General features: G+C 40.4%; 1 protein-coding gene across 3 annotated transcripts; it reads left to right on the forward strand.

Annotated features, from left to right (window-relative positions):
- The first annotated feature begins 837 nt into the window (after positions 1–837).
- On the forward strand, positions 838–8,679 carry sp3a (sp3a transcription factor). 3 transcript variants are annotated; one of them, XM_029459166.1, is made up of 7 exons: positions 838–1,008; positions 1,423–1,520; positions 1,902–2,000; positions 3,039–4,263; positions 5,245–5,431; positions 5,520–5,716; positions 6,646–8,679. In XM_029459166.1, the coding sequence occupies exons 1-7, from the start codon at positions 1,002–1,004 to the stop codon at positions 6,936–6,938; spliced, it is 2,106 nt and encodes a 701-aa protein (XP_029315026.1). In that variant the 5' UTR covers positions 838–1,001; the 3' UTR covers positions 6,939–8,679. The 3 variants fall into 3 exon arrangements, with proteins under 3 accessions (XP_029315026.1, XP_029315027.1, XP_029315028.1); XM_029459167.1 differs by having other exon boundaries at positions 1,911–2,000; XM_029459168.1 differs by lacking the exon at positions 1,902–2,000.
- The last annotated feature ends 9,094 nt before the right edge of the window (positions 8,680–17,773 follow it).

Genomic DNA, 17,773 nt, shown 5'->3' on the forward strand with positions numbered 1-17,773 from the left:
TACAAAGACAACTTTCCAAATTCCTCCTAGTGTTTCCAAGTGGTATTATCGTTTTTTGCCGCTGTTACAAAGACAATGACATCGCTTTCCGTTTTTCTCAGAGTCTAACATCTGCCAGCACTCAAGTGACTTTGGTTGTTCTCACCCTCAGCCATTTTCATTGGGGATAGTAACTTGCAAAGAACTTACATTAACACACTTTGGACACTGGAGATAGGTACTAATAGCTAACAGGGAAAACAAAGGTGCAATCCTCTTCCTGTTTTGGTTGTGCGAGGGTTGACGCACTTCCTTTGAGTTGAAAAAGCATTGAGCGTTAATTTACAAAGAGATCGTACTCAGTGGCATACATAATTGCATAGTGAAAACAATGTAAATGCCTATGGTGTCTTTATTCTATTGCCTTTACATTGTGCAATCAATATTTACTTCATCATGATAAGTTAAAGCAAAAAAACTGAAAAAAGAAAATTCAATGCAGAAGATGAATCCCATGTATCTGGCAAATAATGTGATTGCACTTCTGTTTTTATCTTATATGTACTTTATGGCTTCTGATTGCTATTTGGCACTATGTTACAAGTTAGTTTATATAAGCAGTTGTCTGACTTGTAACAACAATTAAAGTAAACAATGTAACTACAATCCTCACTACTATAACGCTACTATCAATACTACTGTAAAACTCAACATGTATAATAAACAGGAAAAGAATCCAACAAAGGATGATTGACATGTCGACTGACAAATACCAACACGCTGTGCAAAACGAGTAACCAATCACCTTTATGAAGGACGGCGGGATTTCCTGTCTGTGACGCAAGCGCTCCCAGTCAACATTGGAGGCCCCACCCTTTGTGTTACCTACCGCCCGTCAATCAAAATAGAAAAAATTCTGACAGTTATCACCTATTTCTACGCGTATACAATCTATTTAATTTGCTGAACATGTCCGGTGGCTTGTGACTATCAGGACTCTCCGTTTCACGACAAGTCACGTAATGACTGGTATGTAATATCTATCTTATTCTTCATCCACGTAAGCTAGCAAGCTACCACAGGCATCCTCTGGCTAAATTAGCTCGCTAGCAAGCTAGCAGGGATGCTTGTTGGTGATATTGCTAATCACCGACAGCTAACTTAGCAGTAGTAGCTAACGCTGCGTTCGTTAGCTAAGCTAACGGTGTTAGCTAGTTTAGGACACATCACTAGTGAGATCTCCGTAAACTAAGTATTGCTACATCGCTGTTTTCTTTATTGAGTGTGGTGCAGTTGGTAGTGGAGGTTGTGATTGTATTGTTTACCGGCGTTACAATAACGTAACGGATATTAGCTAACGTTAGCCTTCTAGTTATCAGGCTTGTTTAGCTAGTGTTAGCTTCGGCTGTTCCCACTCTTAGCTATATGCTTTTTACTACACAGCCCCAGGACAGCGGATGAAACCAGAAGATATGGCTGCATTGGACGTGGACAGCAGTCAAATTGACTTTCTGCAGCAGGAGCAAGGCAGGGGCAATCAGGTAAGGTTTCCCACTCGGGATTATGTCTCTCATTATACGTCGTCGCTGCGTTTCGAGAAACTGAGTTTACCTTACTTACCGAAGTTCACACAAACTTGGAGGGGGGTATTGTACCCTCATGTGAATCTCTCAGGCAACACTTTCTCTCAGGCAGTTTACAAATCCCGCCTCCTTAGCTAGGATTGAAGTGACAGGCTGTTACCTCCAGTCAGACCTACACATTACCTGTGTGCTATAATACGTGCTGCCTGGGGGGCAAGAAAGTCCTTTAAACTCCCAACTTCAGACTTTGCTCTTTGGCAATGAATCATACTTTTCATGTGGCCCAGACTAATGGACACCCACTTTCTTCCTTTTTTAAAATGTACCTGTTGTGGGAAGGACACTCAGCCATCATCACCCCTCAACCTGCTAGCAACCACCTGCACTAAGGTTGGGTCACCGTCTTCAGAGGTGGACAGAGGTGTTGCCGCTGATGTGGTAAGTCAGCACCTCTGCTCGATCCCACTCAGCAGAAGTCAAGCCCTCAGTCACAGATGAGCAACATTGGTGGGAGTGCTTTCATTGGATTATGGCCTCTGCATTTTCACATAAAAAAGGGAGGATATCTCATTGCTACAAGCTGAAGGTTTTTACCAGTTAAACTACTGAAACACTCGTATCGTTCTGGTCATGTGACTACATTGACTGGTGCCCCTATATTACCTTCCATATTTGATGTAGTTTACGCAGCTGGCAATTCATTTCATTGCTTCAAGCTTAATTTCTAATGTGCTCTGATAAAACAGCAACATCAGCACATGAGCATTAGGGAATGAAAGAAGCTCTTTAACAACTCAAGATAGGATAATGTAGGGATGATGTATGACTGTTTCTGTTGTGACATTTGTTTTTGCATTTGTGATAAAAGAGGAGATTGCTTATCAGCAACCGCATGAGTAGCCTGTATATTTTTGATGGCGATCAAAGAGTCAGCTGAAACGAGATTTTATTATTAGACTATTATTTGGATCTAAATGTATACATGTTATGACATGAAACACTTTTGCCAATATGCTGTATGTTGCTAAAATTGTAATTATAAAAATAATAAAATAAAATGTTATTTCTGTGATGAGTTTTAATAAGTTAACGCTTACACGCAAAACAGAATACTGTTGACAACTGCATCAAGACTACACAGTTAAGTGTAGCAGGAATGAGGATTTCTGGGTCAAGAGTAACAAACACATTGCACTGCAGCAGCAGCAACAACAACAGCGTATGTATTCAGGAAGTGGTTCAGATGATTGATTGTGGCAGGTTATGTAACGCAACATAAAACTATATCGATATAAACGGTAATGTCTCATCCTATTTCTCGTTAAAAAATATATCAATGTACCTTTTTAAAAAGTCAATATAACGCCCAACTCTTTATTTGTCGTAATTTATAATAAATCCATGCTTAAGATTGTTAGGCTAATTAACAACGGGTGCCTAATCTTTTTTTTTAATGTCAATCATTTCTTTTCTCAGACATCAGATCTATCTACGCAGCTTACTGGGACTGATAAATGGGAAGTCTTAACCCCAACAACAGCAGCAAAGGATGAATCTGGAATGATACAGATTCAAAGTCAAGGAATATTAACATCGAACGGACAGTATGTTCTTCCTTTTCAGAACTTACACAGTCAGCCAATCTTTGTGACTTCGGGAACGGACGCTTCCTCCGCCAACTCAGTGCCTAACATTCAGTACCAAGTTATTCCTCAGATTCAGACAGCAGATGGACAGCTGAGCTTCTCCACTTCCGGCGTGGAAGGAGCGACTCTGACTCAGGATGCCACGGGACAGATTCAGATCTTGCCTGACGGTAGCCAGAGTCTCCATGTAACATCAACTGCAAACATCCTTAATAACAACCAGAACCTCATATCACAGACTTGTAATGTCCAGCAGCTCCAGGGGGTTTCTCTTGGCAGCTCCACCTTCAACAACCACGGTCAGGTTGTGACTAATGTGCCTATGAGTTTGCCGGGGAACATTACTTTTGTTCCTATTAACAGTGTGGACTTGGACTCCCTCGGCCTTTCCGGTGCTCAGACTATAGCAACAGGGATCACTGCTGATGGCCAGCTTATCATGACGAGTCAACCCGTGGACGGCTCAGATGGTCTAGCGAAGACGGATAATCACCTTTCACAGACACTACCAATAAATGACTCAAATGCAAATCATGAGATATATGTGCCAGCGAACGAATCGGGTCTTCTGTCACAAGACACTTCTTTGTCATCAGTGGTTACAGACCAAACCGACTCGAGTTCTGGTCTCCAGGAGGGCTTCATCCAACAGAATCAGGATCACAGCATCCAGGTCTCGGCAGCTCAGTCCATCATCCAGCTGCAGCAGGTACCTATTCAGACCTCCAATGGTCAGGTGGTCCAGTCCATGGCGACAGGCGGGCAGAACCTGCAAAACGTGCAGCTGATCAACCCGGGAACCTTCATCATCCAAGCCCAGACGGTCACGCCGTCGGGTCAGATACAGTGGCAAACCTTTCAGGTGCAGGGAGTGCAGAACCTGCAGAACCTCCAGCTGCCCACAACGCCACCCCAGCAGATAACCCTGGCTCCAGTCCAGACCCTGTCACTGGGTTCCAATCAAGTTAGCATCGGCACGGGACAGATCCCTAACCTGCAGACAGTGACGGTCAACACAATGGCCCAACATGAAGGAGACGCAAACAACCCTGGAGGTACAGTAGCTTTTTTTTAATAATGTACTTATTTTGTTGCATTAATATTTAAAAACGGTCTATCAAATACTTTTAAAATTACATTCTGTACTTTATTTACTGCATTCATTACACTCCGGTGCAAAATTAAACTTTTTGTCCACCATCCAAATGGCGTGTAGATGCTCCGAGCCAATCAATATATTGTATGTTTTTTGCCACTTGCAGCATTTGGGGAATGAATAAAGGTGAATAGACATTTGTTTGTGCTCAAAGCAGACCGTCCAAAGTGATGTCTGTGTAACATCATCTGTACAGTTGTAGGGAAGTTACTGACAATCATTTTTTAGGGCTAATTAATAAAACATTTTTACCCCCACTAAATCAGTCAATAGGCCTTTTTTCACTGAATACATGTTGACATGTCACAGCAGGAAAAGCACAGGTGTAAATCCTAAAATTAATTATTACTATGGCAAGTCACAATATCTGCTGTGAGAAAGGTCCATATTTTAGTCTATACAATTATACTATTATATACAAATGAGGAAAATCAACAAAGCCCTCATACTTTAAAAGCTGTGTGCAACAAAGGCTTGGCATTTTTTGTTGATAATTTATCTGGGGTTCTCTAAATAAACGTAGTTTGTTTACATTTGGCGTCGAACCAAAATACATTGTGTGTATCCTTAAATCCACTTTGTGTTGATTTTTAATGTAATTATAGCCATCAAAACATTGTGATGAAGTTTTTGATCATAGCGAAGTCATTCCATCCATTTTCTGTCACTCATGTGGGCTAAAAAGTCCACAGGGTACGTTTAATTATTAAAAATGTAATTGATACTATTTTCTGTCAATGTTATCACTGCTTAACATGGAGTTTTACTTGTGAAAATTGCTGCCATGCTGTCAGTCACAGAATAATAAAGCAGCTCTCATTGTGAAGCCTTTTTTGACAAGTTTACCAGAGCTTGATATTAACGTACACATTAATTCCAGACATTCGTATAAAAGAAGAGCCAGACTCTGGAGACTGGCAGCTAAGCACCGACTCCACCCTGAACACAAACGATCTGTCCCACCTTCGCGTCCGGCTGGTGGAGGACGAGGATCAGTTGGGTCAGGAGGGCAAGAGGCTGCGCAGAGTGGCGTGTACTTGCCCTAACTGCAAAGAGTCAGGTGGGAGGTGAGTAAGCCCGACTTCATACTCGGTACAGCGCTGCATAGGAAATTAACATATCAGGAACCTAACTGCCCATACCTGTGTTTCTCAGAGGATCCAGCACGGGGAAGAAGAAGCAGCACATCTGCCACATTGCCGGCTGTGGGAAAGTATATGGAAAGACATCGCACCTGCGAGCTCACCTGCGCTGGCATTCAGGGGAGCGACCTTTTGTTTGCAGCTGGATGTTCTGTGGGAAGAGGTTCACACGCAGCGACGAGCTGCAGAGACACAGGAGAACACACACAGGTGCCCTTATTTATTTATTTTTTGCTCCGTCACTGTTTGCACATCAGGAAAACATCAGGAAAATCAGTAAAATGTGTAAATGTGTGCCCTGGAGAGTGTGAGTCATGTAGGAAATAAGAGAATTTGTCCCCCTCTGAATCTACATTTAAAATGTCAGTTGAGGATTGAAGGCCATTTTGAAAAAGAAAACATATCCAGATTTTACAGACTTGGTGGTACTTTCCCAGTGTTTTTCTGCAGGATTTGTTAACATTAGTAGAAAGCTGTTTAAGATTTAGCCCATGATTTTTCTTTTGAATCTTAACTCTTACATGTATCAGTTTACCTCATCTGTTTTCAATTGTATCCAATATTTCTCTGCAGTTGCCATCATGTTGGCATGGGGTAGAATATAGGAAGTAGTAGCCTATGAGAAATCCAGTGAAATATACAAGCGCAACATAATGATATAAAGTATCTGATGACATTTACTGCTAGGATAGACTTTTAAAAGACCACTTTTTAAACCCTGGCCTGGAGTGAGGATCTGACAGAACGGGCTGAAGCAGCATTTCATTACGTTGTCAGCGTCACGCTCGGATAGTTCACAGTTAAATTTGCAAGTTGATATTTAATCATTCTGGGTTTCTAAGTGAATCGATTAAATTTGTCATCAATTTAGTTGTCTGTTTTTTTTAGTGACTGGTTTTAATTCAGCAACTAACAACACAATAACAATTTGTGACTTTAGTGACATTTCTGCCTTTTTTTTATTATTTATTTTAGTATTATCAAACAAGCAAATTAAACTTTCGTGTCACTTTCTTAAACTTATCTCCTCACCTATAAAAACATATCCTCCAGATAGATGCCACGTTTGACCTGCTCCAAATGTATTCAGCATCAAACTTTTTTTTTTTTTTCTTCAAACTATATTTTCTCTGTGGCAGGAGAGAAGAAGTTTGTCTGCCCAGAATGTTCCAAGCGTTTCATGCGGAGCGACCACCTGGCGAAGCACATTAAAACTCATCAGAACAAGAAAGCCGTGAACTCTGGCAGCGCAGTGGTGGCCTCGATGGAATCCGCGGGGTCCTCAGACAGTATCATCACCACGGCAGGCGGGACCACCCTCATTCTCACCAACATCCAGCAGGGTTCCAGCAACGCCCAGGACATCCTGGCCAACGCAGAGATCCCTCTCCAGCTCGTCACCACAGTAGCGGCCAGCGAAGTCATGGAGTGATTTCCGCTCCACTTGTGAACTTCTGAAACCTCTCTCATACTGTATACTCTTACCTGCATTTTTATTCGAGTTTTGAAGAAAAACGAAAATTATAAATATATACATATATATATATTTTAAACACAGAAATAGTCGGTCCATGTCTTTACTGAGGCAAAAATAGTGGCTAAAAGAAGATAAAGGTGAAAAAAGACATTGCAGTAAACACACAAGGAAATGCCTTATTTTGTACAAGTCGTTGGAAATGTAGGATGCCATTTTGTTTTGAATCAACGTATTTTTTGTTAATGTGTTTTTCACAGAAAATTATTGGTAAGTTGAGCAATTTTCTCCGCCTTTTTTTTGTTTTTGATGGTATATTATTATTATTATTATTATTATTATTATTATTGTTATTATTATTATTATGATGTCCTTGGTAAGCAAGGTTTGTTCCATACTTTGAGCAAAGACTGAATCTCACAACAAGAGCTCATCTTTTCCAGCTGAAGTAATGTTAATGCTTACGTCCATGCAAATGTATTCATGTTATTATTGTTTTCTTTATATTATGCATTATTCTTTCAGTGTACTCCTTGCAGTCTGTCTGCTCGCAAATTAACCAACCCTCCTTCCGCCAGTTTTTTTTGACAACTTTGCTCACAACTTTGAAAATCAAAACAATCAAACTTTTGTATTGTAATTACTCTTTAACATTTACTGTTGATATGATGCACATTATTTGCTTATTCAATATTTTGACTGAACAGCTATTTATATTTGGTCTTTACATGGACGATGCATTTGTGATATTAAATGTCCAAAATATTTCAAAAGGCTCCATTATATGTAATTTAAATGTGTTTTTTGTAAAACCTTTTTTGGAGGACTTAAAAAAAAAAAAACATGCATTGTAATATGAAGAAAAAAAAGCCATTTCTTTTGGAGGTAATTGCCAAATTTGTCTACAAACTCAGGGTGACTTGTGACTGTGTGAAACGATTAGAGTGAATCACCCCTGTAGCTTCTTGGGCCATGGTGGTGATGTTTGTGAAGAAATGTTTTTTGATGATGGACCAAAAGCTGAGGTGAATTAAGCTGTCACCATGTTACCAATGCTCGTTGAATTCTACCATGTCCGTTTTTACGATCAGGACACCCCCCACCCCCCACCCCCCCTATTCATGTTATAGAAACAGCTTTGCAGAATTCTCGCCGGTATCTTGCGCCATCACGCAGTTGGAAAAATGTGGAGTATTACTGAAAGCGGTACTCTTTTTAACAGCACTATTCTCATCACTTTCATCTTGTTGTTAATCCTTTTGTATAAAAAATGTTTTGTATACTATCCAAGAAACTGTCCTTTATATTCATCGTCAGTAAATACAATGTTTCTGTCTGTGTTTATTCTTTGTCTTTAACTGTATGTTGCATTTCCCTTTTCCATGTTACTATGTGTGTTTTTATTTTATATTTGAACCCCCCCCCCCCTCCCTACTTGTTAAATTGTTAAATTGAATACACTCTTAACAGTGAGTTATGGTGGCATATTTGATTTTCTTTTTGTGACACAAAATGAAATTATGTAACGTGATCAATTTAACTCACATGGACACGTTGTCCTCTTCAGGAGATTATACTTTACCCCCATTAGAACATCTTTATATTCTGTACTAAACACTGAAGGTTTGTTCTCACTTTAAAATCTTCTGTATAAATATGTGAATATAACATCAATATAAACCTTTCTGTTACACTTGAATTTCATTTCCATTTTTGCTTTTTTTTGTTGTTGTACGATGTCTGCTTTCAGACGGCAGCCTCATATGTCATACTAAAAGAAGACTTCTTGCTTATTCTTGAAACCTTTTGTTTTGTGTCTTTTCGAAGACTTGTCATCCAGCCAGGAGGTTCATTCTCTTCCCCCCCCCCCCCCCCCTCCCCACGGCTCACACTCTGGGTTAGTAGTCCAGTAGATGTCACTACAGCCAAGGGAGCAGGAGGAGAGGTATGTTTGACCCCTTGACCTTCCCCATGTAGCGCTGCTAAGATAAAGACAGAAGTCACTGAGGCCAACAGGAGGTGTGGACCCTCAATTAAGCACAAGTTAATGTCACACAGAAATGTCAGGAAGGTATTCTGCTGCTGGAGAACAAAGTACTCGTGACTTTGAACAAACCCTACAGACACGAGAGGTAACCGCTTTTGGTTTTATGACCTACATTCATTTTTAATTGAGTAAATTATCAGGAAACTCATTTAAATAACCTGTTTTGTTTCTGACGTTTCCTGTCACTATCATTTGGCAGAAATAGTGATCATTTCTTAATATTCTTTATATATTAACTGGATACTACCTTCCCACAGCAGCACACACATGCTGCATCTGTGCCTCTTACACTAAAATAGGGCTCTTACTAATTAGCTACTGTTTTCTCCTTAATATCAGGCTAAAGACGGGCTTAAGGGAGTTAAAAAATTATTATAGCCTACCTGGTTTTAGTGCCTGTGAACATATTAAAATGGTAGTCTATGAAAAGCTTTATCTGGTAAATCTTTCTAAATGCTTTTTGAGTCTTAGTCAATTTGCTAAAAATGAGTCAGAAAATGTCCATAATGTTAAAAAGGACTCGTCCGTTGTGCCGTTCCTTTCATTTGCATAATGTAATGAAGCCAATTCATTGTAATGCAATACCAAGTGCAGCAGGAACATAGAATGACAGTTTGAGTTAATGAAATGTGTTAACGGTATCATCATTTACTTGTATGTTAATTAGTCCAATTAATTTCCCCTGCTCGGTAATCTGAATATTGTAATAATCTTTGCTCCCCTGCAGGAATGAATCTATGATGCGCAGACCTCTGGGACAATCTGCATAGAGAATCGTGCTTTTCCCAGTTTGAAACGTGTGGCAGACATGAAAAACGTGAGTGCCTCGAAAACATTTCTTCCTGTAGGTCTGAGATTCAGGAATATTTCTGCAATTCTTAGGGATTTATAGTCTGTGCTCGGATATTGTTTACCAGAGGTTGTGTATGGTCTTGTCTTCAGCTTTTATGATGCAAATCACAGCCACAATTGGAAAACGTATTGAGAAACTGAAGGGCGATTGTCCGGTGCCAGAGCCAGGATTACTTTGTCTTGCTTGACAAAGTGCCATTGCATTGTAGCAGGAAGAGACTAGATTCTTCTGGCCGTTGAAGATAAAAGCTGCCATCAGTGGCCGATCCTCCTCTGCAGGTTAAAGGAAGGAAGAGAGATCAGGTGGCTGCTGAGCGGCGGCTCTGTCATTTCAACTGACCGTCTGCATTGAAGACTAACTTTGTCAACAAACTGTTGTAGCTCTTCTAATAGCAAACTTACATGTGTATGATTGTATTGGCCAATAACAAAAACGAGCGGCGCTTTCAATAGTTTTCAGCCCAGTTAATGAATCTGGAGAGGAAGCGTCAGTATATAGTTATACATTTAAAAAAGAAAGAACACATAGATGCAAGACAAGTAAAGCTTCTTGTGGCTGTGATTTGTTGAGGCAAACATGTGTTTATTGCACACACTTAGTTTGGAGTGAAACACAATTCAACTTGAGTCTAATTTTGGAGAGTAAAAGGAAAGCTTTTTCCATAATGTAAAACCGTATTTCCGTATTGTGTTTCTGTGATAGGAAAACAGTATTTACACTACAAGTTGTTTGTGTGTTTTTATTGCAGCAAATAGCTTTGGTTCTTCCAACTCAGTTTGAATAGCGGGGAAATTGTTCATGGTGCTCAACCTCTCTTCCAATTCATGTGCAAAATGCATAAATACAATAACTATGCAGAGGGAGAGAAACACTATAATCATGCAATAACATTTCCAACTGTATGTGTGATAGAATTCAAAATGCTATTGGGATTATGGTTCTTAACCATTGGGAGGTAATGCAAACTGTCTGCAGAAATGACTTCTTTCATTATACTATCCCAAATATACAAAATACTTCAGCGAGAGGGCTACTTCTTCCCTATCTGTGCCCAATTTTAACTGTTTTCCCCAGTTGTTGAAGGATAGGCCTGCAATTTTGCAGTGACTATTATTTGCCTTTCTCAAGGAATCAACAACTTGAAAGTACAGTGCAATGAGTTGTTGGGGATTTGCAGCTGCATTTATTTACAATGTCTCTTCTGTGAAACGCAGAACTTAGAGCATAAAGCCTTTATTAAATTCTGTCTTGGATATGAACCGAAAGTCTATTCATAAGTGAAAAGCACTTACCGTCCCGCTTCATATTTGTATTTACAGCAGGGTACTAATGGTGTTTTTTCCTCTTAAACCATTAGGACATTTGAAACGACGTTAAAAAAAAGTGTCCCGTGTTTCTACATTCCTGACACATTCTTGCCCTTGATCAACTGTAAAAAAACAAAGGCAGACAATAGCGCAGATCATTTTCCTCTGGCAGGGAAACACAGCATGGATCAACTCAATAACCTGATATTCCCTGTCTACTGAGTGTGGCCAATTTAGCAGAAGGTCAGAGCCTTTTTTTTTTTTTATTCCAGAGACAATTTGGTGACCTCCCTCTGGAGCCCCAGCAGGACAAACAGAAGCGTCGAGCTAGAAAGTGCTTGTGTTGACATTGCGTTTAGGTGTGGACTTCTCAAGGTGAACAGATACCTGGTGAGGGACAGGGAGGCTATTATGCAAACCTGAACCACGGCCAGAAGTCACAGGCATGTGGGTTTAGTTTTTCATGTATTTCTGGCAATTATCGACAGTGTCGGGGTGTATGTTTAAATTTAAAGATGTCCACTGGGTGTAAAAGTATGGTGTATGTGCATCTGTGTGCCTGCAAATCATCCTCAATCATCCTTTTCTATTCAGAGGTGCCATTCACAGCTTCAAATTAAACACTCTTGTGTCAGGGAAATTACGGTCTGATTTGGATCTATTTCAGGAGGGTGGAATTCAGATTCTTTATTGTAAAACGTCTCTCTCTCTCCTGTTGGTTTGCATTTACTGTATGTACATTTCCCCCCAGAACCAACTGTGAAAATTGAATCGAAAACAATGAGACACCTCCGTCAAATCTTCCACATTACGTTCTTTGCACTCGTACGCAGCGTGTGTCTGTTCCTTTAGTGAAGAGACAATTGATGATGTTGAGACCTATGAGAAGATTAGGAGGGATCATTGTTAGCCATTCCTCACAGTTCCACATAGTTTTCCCACTATGAAATAACTCTGTCTTTATTGTGCACCTCAAGGTCAAATGTGACATTTGACTTGTGACTTCAACTTCCTCGGACTGGAGCCGTGGATAAACTGCAATCGTGTGCTCAATATTCTCTTTTGGTGACAAGAGCTGGCCTTCAGTGCTATTCAGCCCATTGAAACCGATTTCAGATATGAAAAGAGACGTTTTGTATCTGAAAATGTACATTAAATGGTCTCAACAACATCCTGGAGGTCAAAAGAGAGTCCTCGTGGAGACAGAATTCGGCTGCTGCGCTCGAAGACTCGACACCCCCCTGAGTGGCGGCTCCGTGATGGCTCTCAGTTTCTCTCGTCATGTCCCTGGCAGCTTTGACACAGGTAATATGCATGCAGGCTGACAGTGCCTGGGATGTGCGGCAGAGACAATGATGTACATATCATTTTCCTCCCTGACTGATTGAAGACTGTAATCTGTGCTGGACTTTCTCTCTGATTACACACGTCTCAGGTAGCAAAACAAGGACTCTGAGCTGCTACTGGGCACTGGACTCATCCAGAGCTTTCAGCCTTCAAGAGGACTGAAGTCCGCCTTTAAGGTGAGCTCAATTTTCGTCCCATTTACACTATTGTTACAAGTGTCGGATGGAATGCATCTGGTAGATAGTGGTCAAACAGTGGCTGTCTGAAGATGACACAGGAACAGAGATGTATCTGGTACTCAAGGTCATCCTATTCTCATCTCCAGCACTGTCGCACATGTTTAGAGCTCCTGTAAAGGTACAAAGAGAGAAACAATGTCATGCATTTTTACATTCACCGCCATCGTGCCGTGTGCTTACAAAATGCAGTGTCTCCCACCACAGGCCAAAGCTAAACCTGTCCAACAAGACCAACAACGAAATGCTGACGGAGCATATATTGCCGATAGCTTCGATACTCTATTGTTCTCTGTACAGATGAAAGTGTGCCGCATACAGAAAACCAGTATTTCAAGGTTTCTTTTCTGTTTTCAAACGGCGGTCTTCAACACGCTCTTAACCTGCCTGTGTAACCTTGTGAGGTACACTCGTGTCTTTATGTAAAAATCTAAGAGATTTCTCTGTTGACAGTAGGTCAATCCTTCACAGAAGTTACCTAGCACATTACAAGGTTGGTCTCGGGGGAGAAGTAATGGGTTCTGGGCAATTGACCAACCTGCCATGCTTTACTGCACCTGCACTGAGTTAGAGCTGTCATCATTACCACTTCCTCTAACGTTCCCCCACAGCAACCCAGACACTCCCACTTAGAGCGATATTTCACTTTGGTGGAACATTTTCACTTTTTTTTATCACGCATCCCTCCGAACACGAGTGGAGGCAGTCGAGCTGTTAGATTTGAAGCAGTAAGGTAACCTCTAACAGGCCTTTGGGGTACTAAAACATAACGTTTCCAAAATAGCTCCCGGTCACCGGCTATAATTCTGCCTTAAACTTTTCCGATTGAGAACCATGCTTGCCTTAGAGAAAGAATCTTGAAGATAAAAGGTGTTAAAGGTGTCAAATATTCTCCATGTCAAAATATGAAGAATATGAGGTCAGTCATTTGAACGGCATTTATCCTCTATTTTAGTTGAGTTATTCAAAATGATTGCAAGATTGTACAGTCTGAAAATAATCAGTAGGCAGTTCTGTAAAAAAAAAAATAAAAAAAAAAGCTTGAATGGTTCATTAGAATGAATGAAAAGCTTCTACATTTTTTAGTTAATCAAGACTTGCTGTTATGAAGCACCTTCAACATAATCTTTATCCTTTTCATTAGTGCAATCCTTTCAGAAACGGTTGTACATCGAGTGCAGCTACAGGGATCAAAACTGTGGAGGTCACACATGTCACACACGCATACAGCGTTCTGATTACAAAGCTGTCTGAAATCTGCTCTGATTAACATTTTCAACAATCCTTTTGTGCTTTTTGTTAACAGTGGTTACAATATTCAAAATGTCAGTAGCCTCATCGTGAACAAACAATCTTCTCACATCTGCTGTACTTAAACTGTTGTTGACAACATAATTCCACCACAAGGTCCGTTTAGTAGCTGCTCACAAGCTTTCCATTATATCCCTCCTCAGCAGATGCTGGTTGTGATAGTATTGTACATGTTACATTTAATTAGGTTTAACTTCAGCTAATGTTGCACAGAATACATACGTTTGCTGACTGTTACAGTAATTCTCACACGTTATATGTTTAGCATCCAGGCTTTTTAAAACAACAAGTATCAGAGATGATCAAGGCCTCTGCACAAGCGAGCCTGCAGCAACTTCGCTCTGACTTGCAGATGTTTTTCCCTCAGTTTCTACTTCCTCCTCCCACACGTCTTGTATCAGCATTTGCCGGATCCAAAACGACCAGCTTTGAAAATGAAGGAGAGGAACTTTACATTGTGCCAGAAAAAGGAATGGAAATTACGGGCAGTGTCAGATAATTGAGCTTGTCGTAAGAGACATGTTAATAACAGACGGAGATGCAAAAGACTTGTCACTCCGTACCCGGGGTGACAGACTCTCTCTGCTGTTGATGAGCTGTTTTAGAGAGGAAATTGTTCCACGCAAACACCATCGTTATTACAAGCTGGCAAGCCGCTCGCTTGTGTACCCAATTCTGCTTGAACTGACAGAATCCAATTGACCGGCACATATTCATGCACTTTATTTTCTTTATTCTCACCAACAATGCAGATAATTACTGCACCAAGGAAAACTGAAAATAGAATTTCACTGTGTCCCAGAAAACAATGCCAGAGCTGTCTCAGCAACATGTCTGCTGAAATTGCTGTGACTGAGAGACCTACTGTAAGACAAGCAGCAATCCAATATTACTTGTCAACTTAAAACCTACTGAAACCATATTGGCATACTCTTCTTTTATAAAATAACTTACATTTTTCACGCTGTCATTGTCCCTCTGTGCAGCAAGAGCAAGGCCGCACGCAGACCTTCATTCAGCACAGCACTACAGCTTCATCTGCGCGGTGTCTGTCGTGTTGTGAACCAACCTGTTTTTACCCTGACGTGGGTAAACACATCCATTTGCTATCACTCAGTTTTAGAAGATATCTCTGAAACAATGCAACATAAAAAAAAACCCCTTCCTGAAATCCCAGTATCAGCATTTTGCATGTAGCTTTTGGTTTCTAATTAGACAATCAATGCTCCAGTAAAAAATAATTTATTTTGATTCGGTCACAAAGTGTACGTTTATGTTCAGAAAATGGTAATCTGTTCTGTGGGTCACCTACACATGAATAATTCACTATGTTCACATCAAATTATTTGCCATAGAAGTTAATGTTCACAACGCTCTGAGGAAGAATACAGGCACATTTTAATAAAACAAGCCATATTTGTTTTTTTCCCCTGTAAAATCCTCTCCTGATTAAGCTCGCAAGCTTTTTAAACTTTAAATTGCTTCAATTTGCATCACTAAAAATCAGGCCACATGGCGTCTTTACCACGGATGAAATTAAATTGTAATTTACTACGAAATGTTTTAATCTAAAATCAGAGTTGTTTGCTGATTAATTAGCTGTTTGTAAACTGTTCTTTTCCTCGAGTATTTTTCAAACGCAGGGTCCCAACTGCCACAAAGGTCGCCCCAGAAAATAACGACCTTGTTTTCGTTCTTTGTTTCTGTAGGGTTTCCCAGCTAATGGATATTTATAGCAGCGTGTGTGGTTTTTATATCACAGCTGAATAAAGAGCAGGTTTCAGAGGGCTGGAAAATGTATATGGACATTACCCTGATAAGTTTAACTACTAAATGGGCTCATTCGTCTACAAATGACCGAACATACATTTTGGTGTGGTTAAAAGGCACATTTACCCTAAATGTCATGTCTATGTTCCTATCATTAATCCCCTCTGGAGTTAACGCGATCAGCCGAGTAGCAAATGGGACGTTGTCTCTGATACCCTCAGAGAATAGCGGCCATGGCGGGACGGTAAAGTGTCTCCCAGGGACAGGACCACATCTGCTGAATTCACGTCCCTCCGCCACCTCTAACACAACTCATTAACAAGGATCTTTCACTGAAGCCATGTCACGGTGTCATGTCTTGAACTTTAACTTTGTTAGTCCCGCGGTGCAGAGGATGTGTGGCTGTAATACTAATGTGTGGGGACACTCATAGTGCTGCTGTCCAACAAGTCGTCCGTTATCTGAGGGAAATGTGTCCGTCCAGAGGTGAGGGCGGCTTTGTGCTCTCAACCAGGCCACCTCTCAGCCTTTGTGCCAGTAACAAGCTGAGCTCAGGCTCCAACGAAGCGAGAAATTGTAAACTCTCCGGAGAGGCCCAGTAGAGAGATAAGGGCTTAGTGTTTGCTGGCAATGTGCATGGGGATGAATCTGATATGGCCGAGTCCCACGCCAGAATGGGAGTGATGATACCTCCCCTTCTATGGAGAGTTATGTTTAATCCCCTTTGCCAGTGTATTCACTTGCAAATATTCCTGTCACCATTAATATGTATTAACATCCTTCACACACTGTTCAATACAGATTTATCAGACTCCATTTTCCCTCTTGTGCTCGCCATCATCTCTCTGCTGCTCTTGAACCGCAGCGTTTTTTTACAAGGTGAATAGACCTGAATGTGCTGCTGATGTTCAAGCAGTGAAACCTTTGCCTGTAGATACTGCAGGGTTCAATATGGAGTCCATCGATAGTCCGCAAACGAAGCGCGCAGACGAGACAAAATCCAACATAGTTTATATTTTTTTCATATTGAAAATGTCAGGGTGTGACCATAAGTTGAGTGGAATGATATAGAGTTCAGAAGTTGAGGATATTTACTGTTTAATTAATTAATTAATTAATGCTGCGAGTTCCTAAAAGGTCTCAGCATGTACTAAATTCAGAATTACAAATCATTTAATTGTCTAATATTTGAACATCTGAGGTTTTGATTCTAACATAAACATTTTAGCTGATTTGTATGTATGTTTCTTTTTGTCAATAAATGATTTCGGTTTATAAAGCCCATAAATCGGACGTTTATCTTTGCATTGATCCTTGCACACACACACACACACACACGTTATAGTTACCTGCTCCAGATTCACTCTCTTTATTCTTACTCGTCTAATTGTTCCCACAGAGAAAAATCAGAATTGAATTTCGTTTCATTTAATCTTCAAAAGGTTTTAAAAGTATGTTGCGCTCCGATAGCTGCAGGCACCTTGTGACTCGCCACCTCCTGTTATAACAGTAAATTAAAACATTTTTAAATTTGTTGCAATTCTTTTTAAATGTAACTGTAATTCTGCGTTATAGTACGTAGTATAATCTAACAAGATAAATAATGTTGAATTGGATTTGTGTGGTATTTTTTTTCTGTGTTTGGTGATCTAATCCAGACAAAGCCCTGAGAAGCTCATTACAGCCTGGTGAGGCCTTAAGCCTGTGCTGCCTGCATTAAAGCAGCCAACAACTGTCTTGTCACCTCCCTGGCAGAGCCCAAATCAAGCTGTCAATTACTGGATGTGTTTATGGAAATTACATGTTTGTTAACATGCTGGAAAAATGTGCTCTCGGCTCAAGCAGCATGTGTTCGGAGAAACAGTTTTGCTCGGAAATCACCTTTCAAATGGATGAAGGTGATCCTCATCAGATCACAGACA

This window comes from Cottoperca gobio, chromosome 21 (assembly GCF_900634415.1).
Source record: "Cottoperca gobio chromosome 21, fCotGob3.1, whole genome shotgun sequence".
NCBI lineage: Eukaryota > Metazoa > Chordata > Actinopteri > Perciformes > Bovichtidae > Cottoperca > Cottoperca gobio.

Coding starts and splice junctions, on each gene's coding strand:
- sp3a (XM_029459166.1), top strand. Junction 1,521..1,901: donor AGCAAGGCAGGGGCAATCAG/GTAAGGTTTCCC, acceptor TGTTGTGGGAAG/GACACTCAGCCATCATCACC. Junction 4,264..5,244: donor AGACGCAAACAACCCTGGAG/GTACAGTAGCTT, acceptor CATTAATTCCAG/ACATTCGTATAAAAGAAGAG.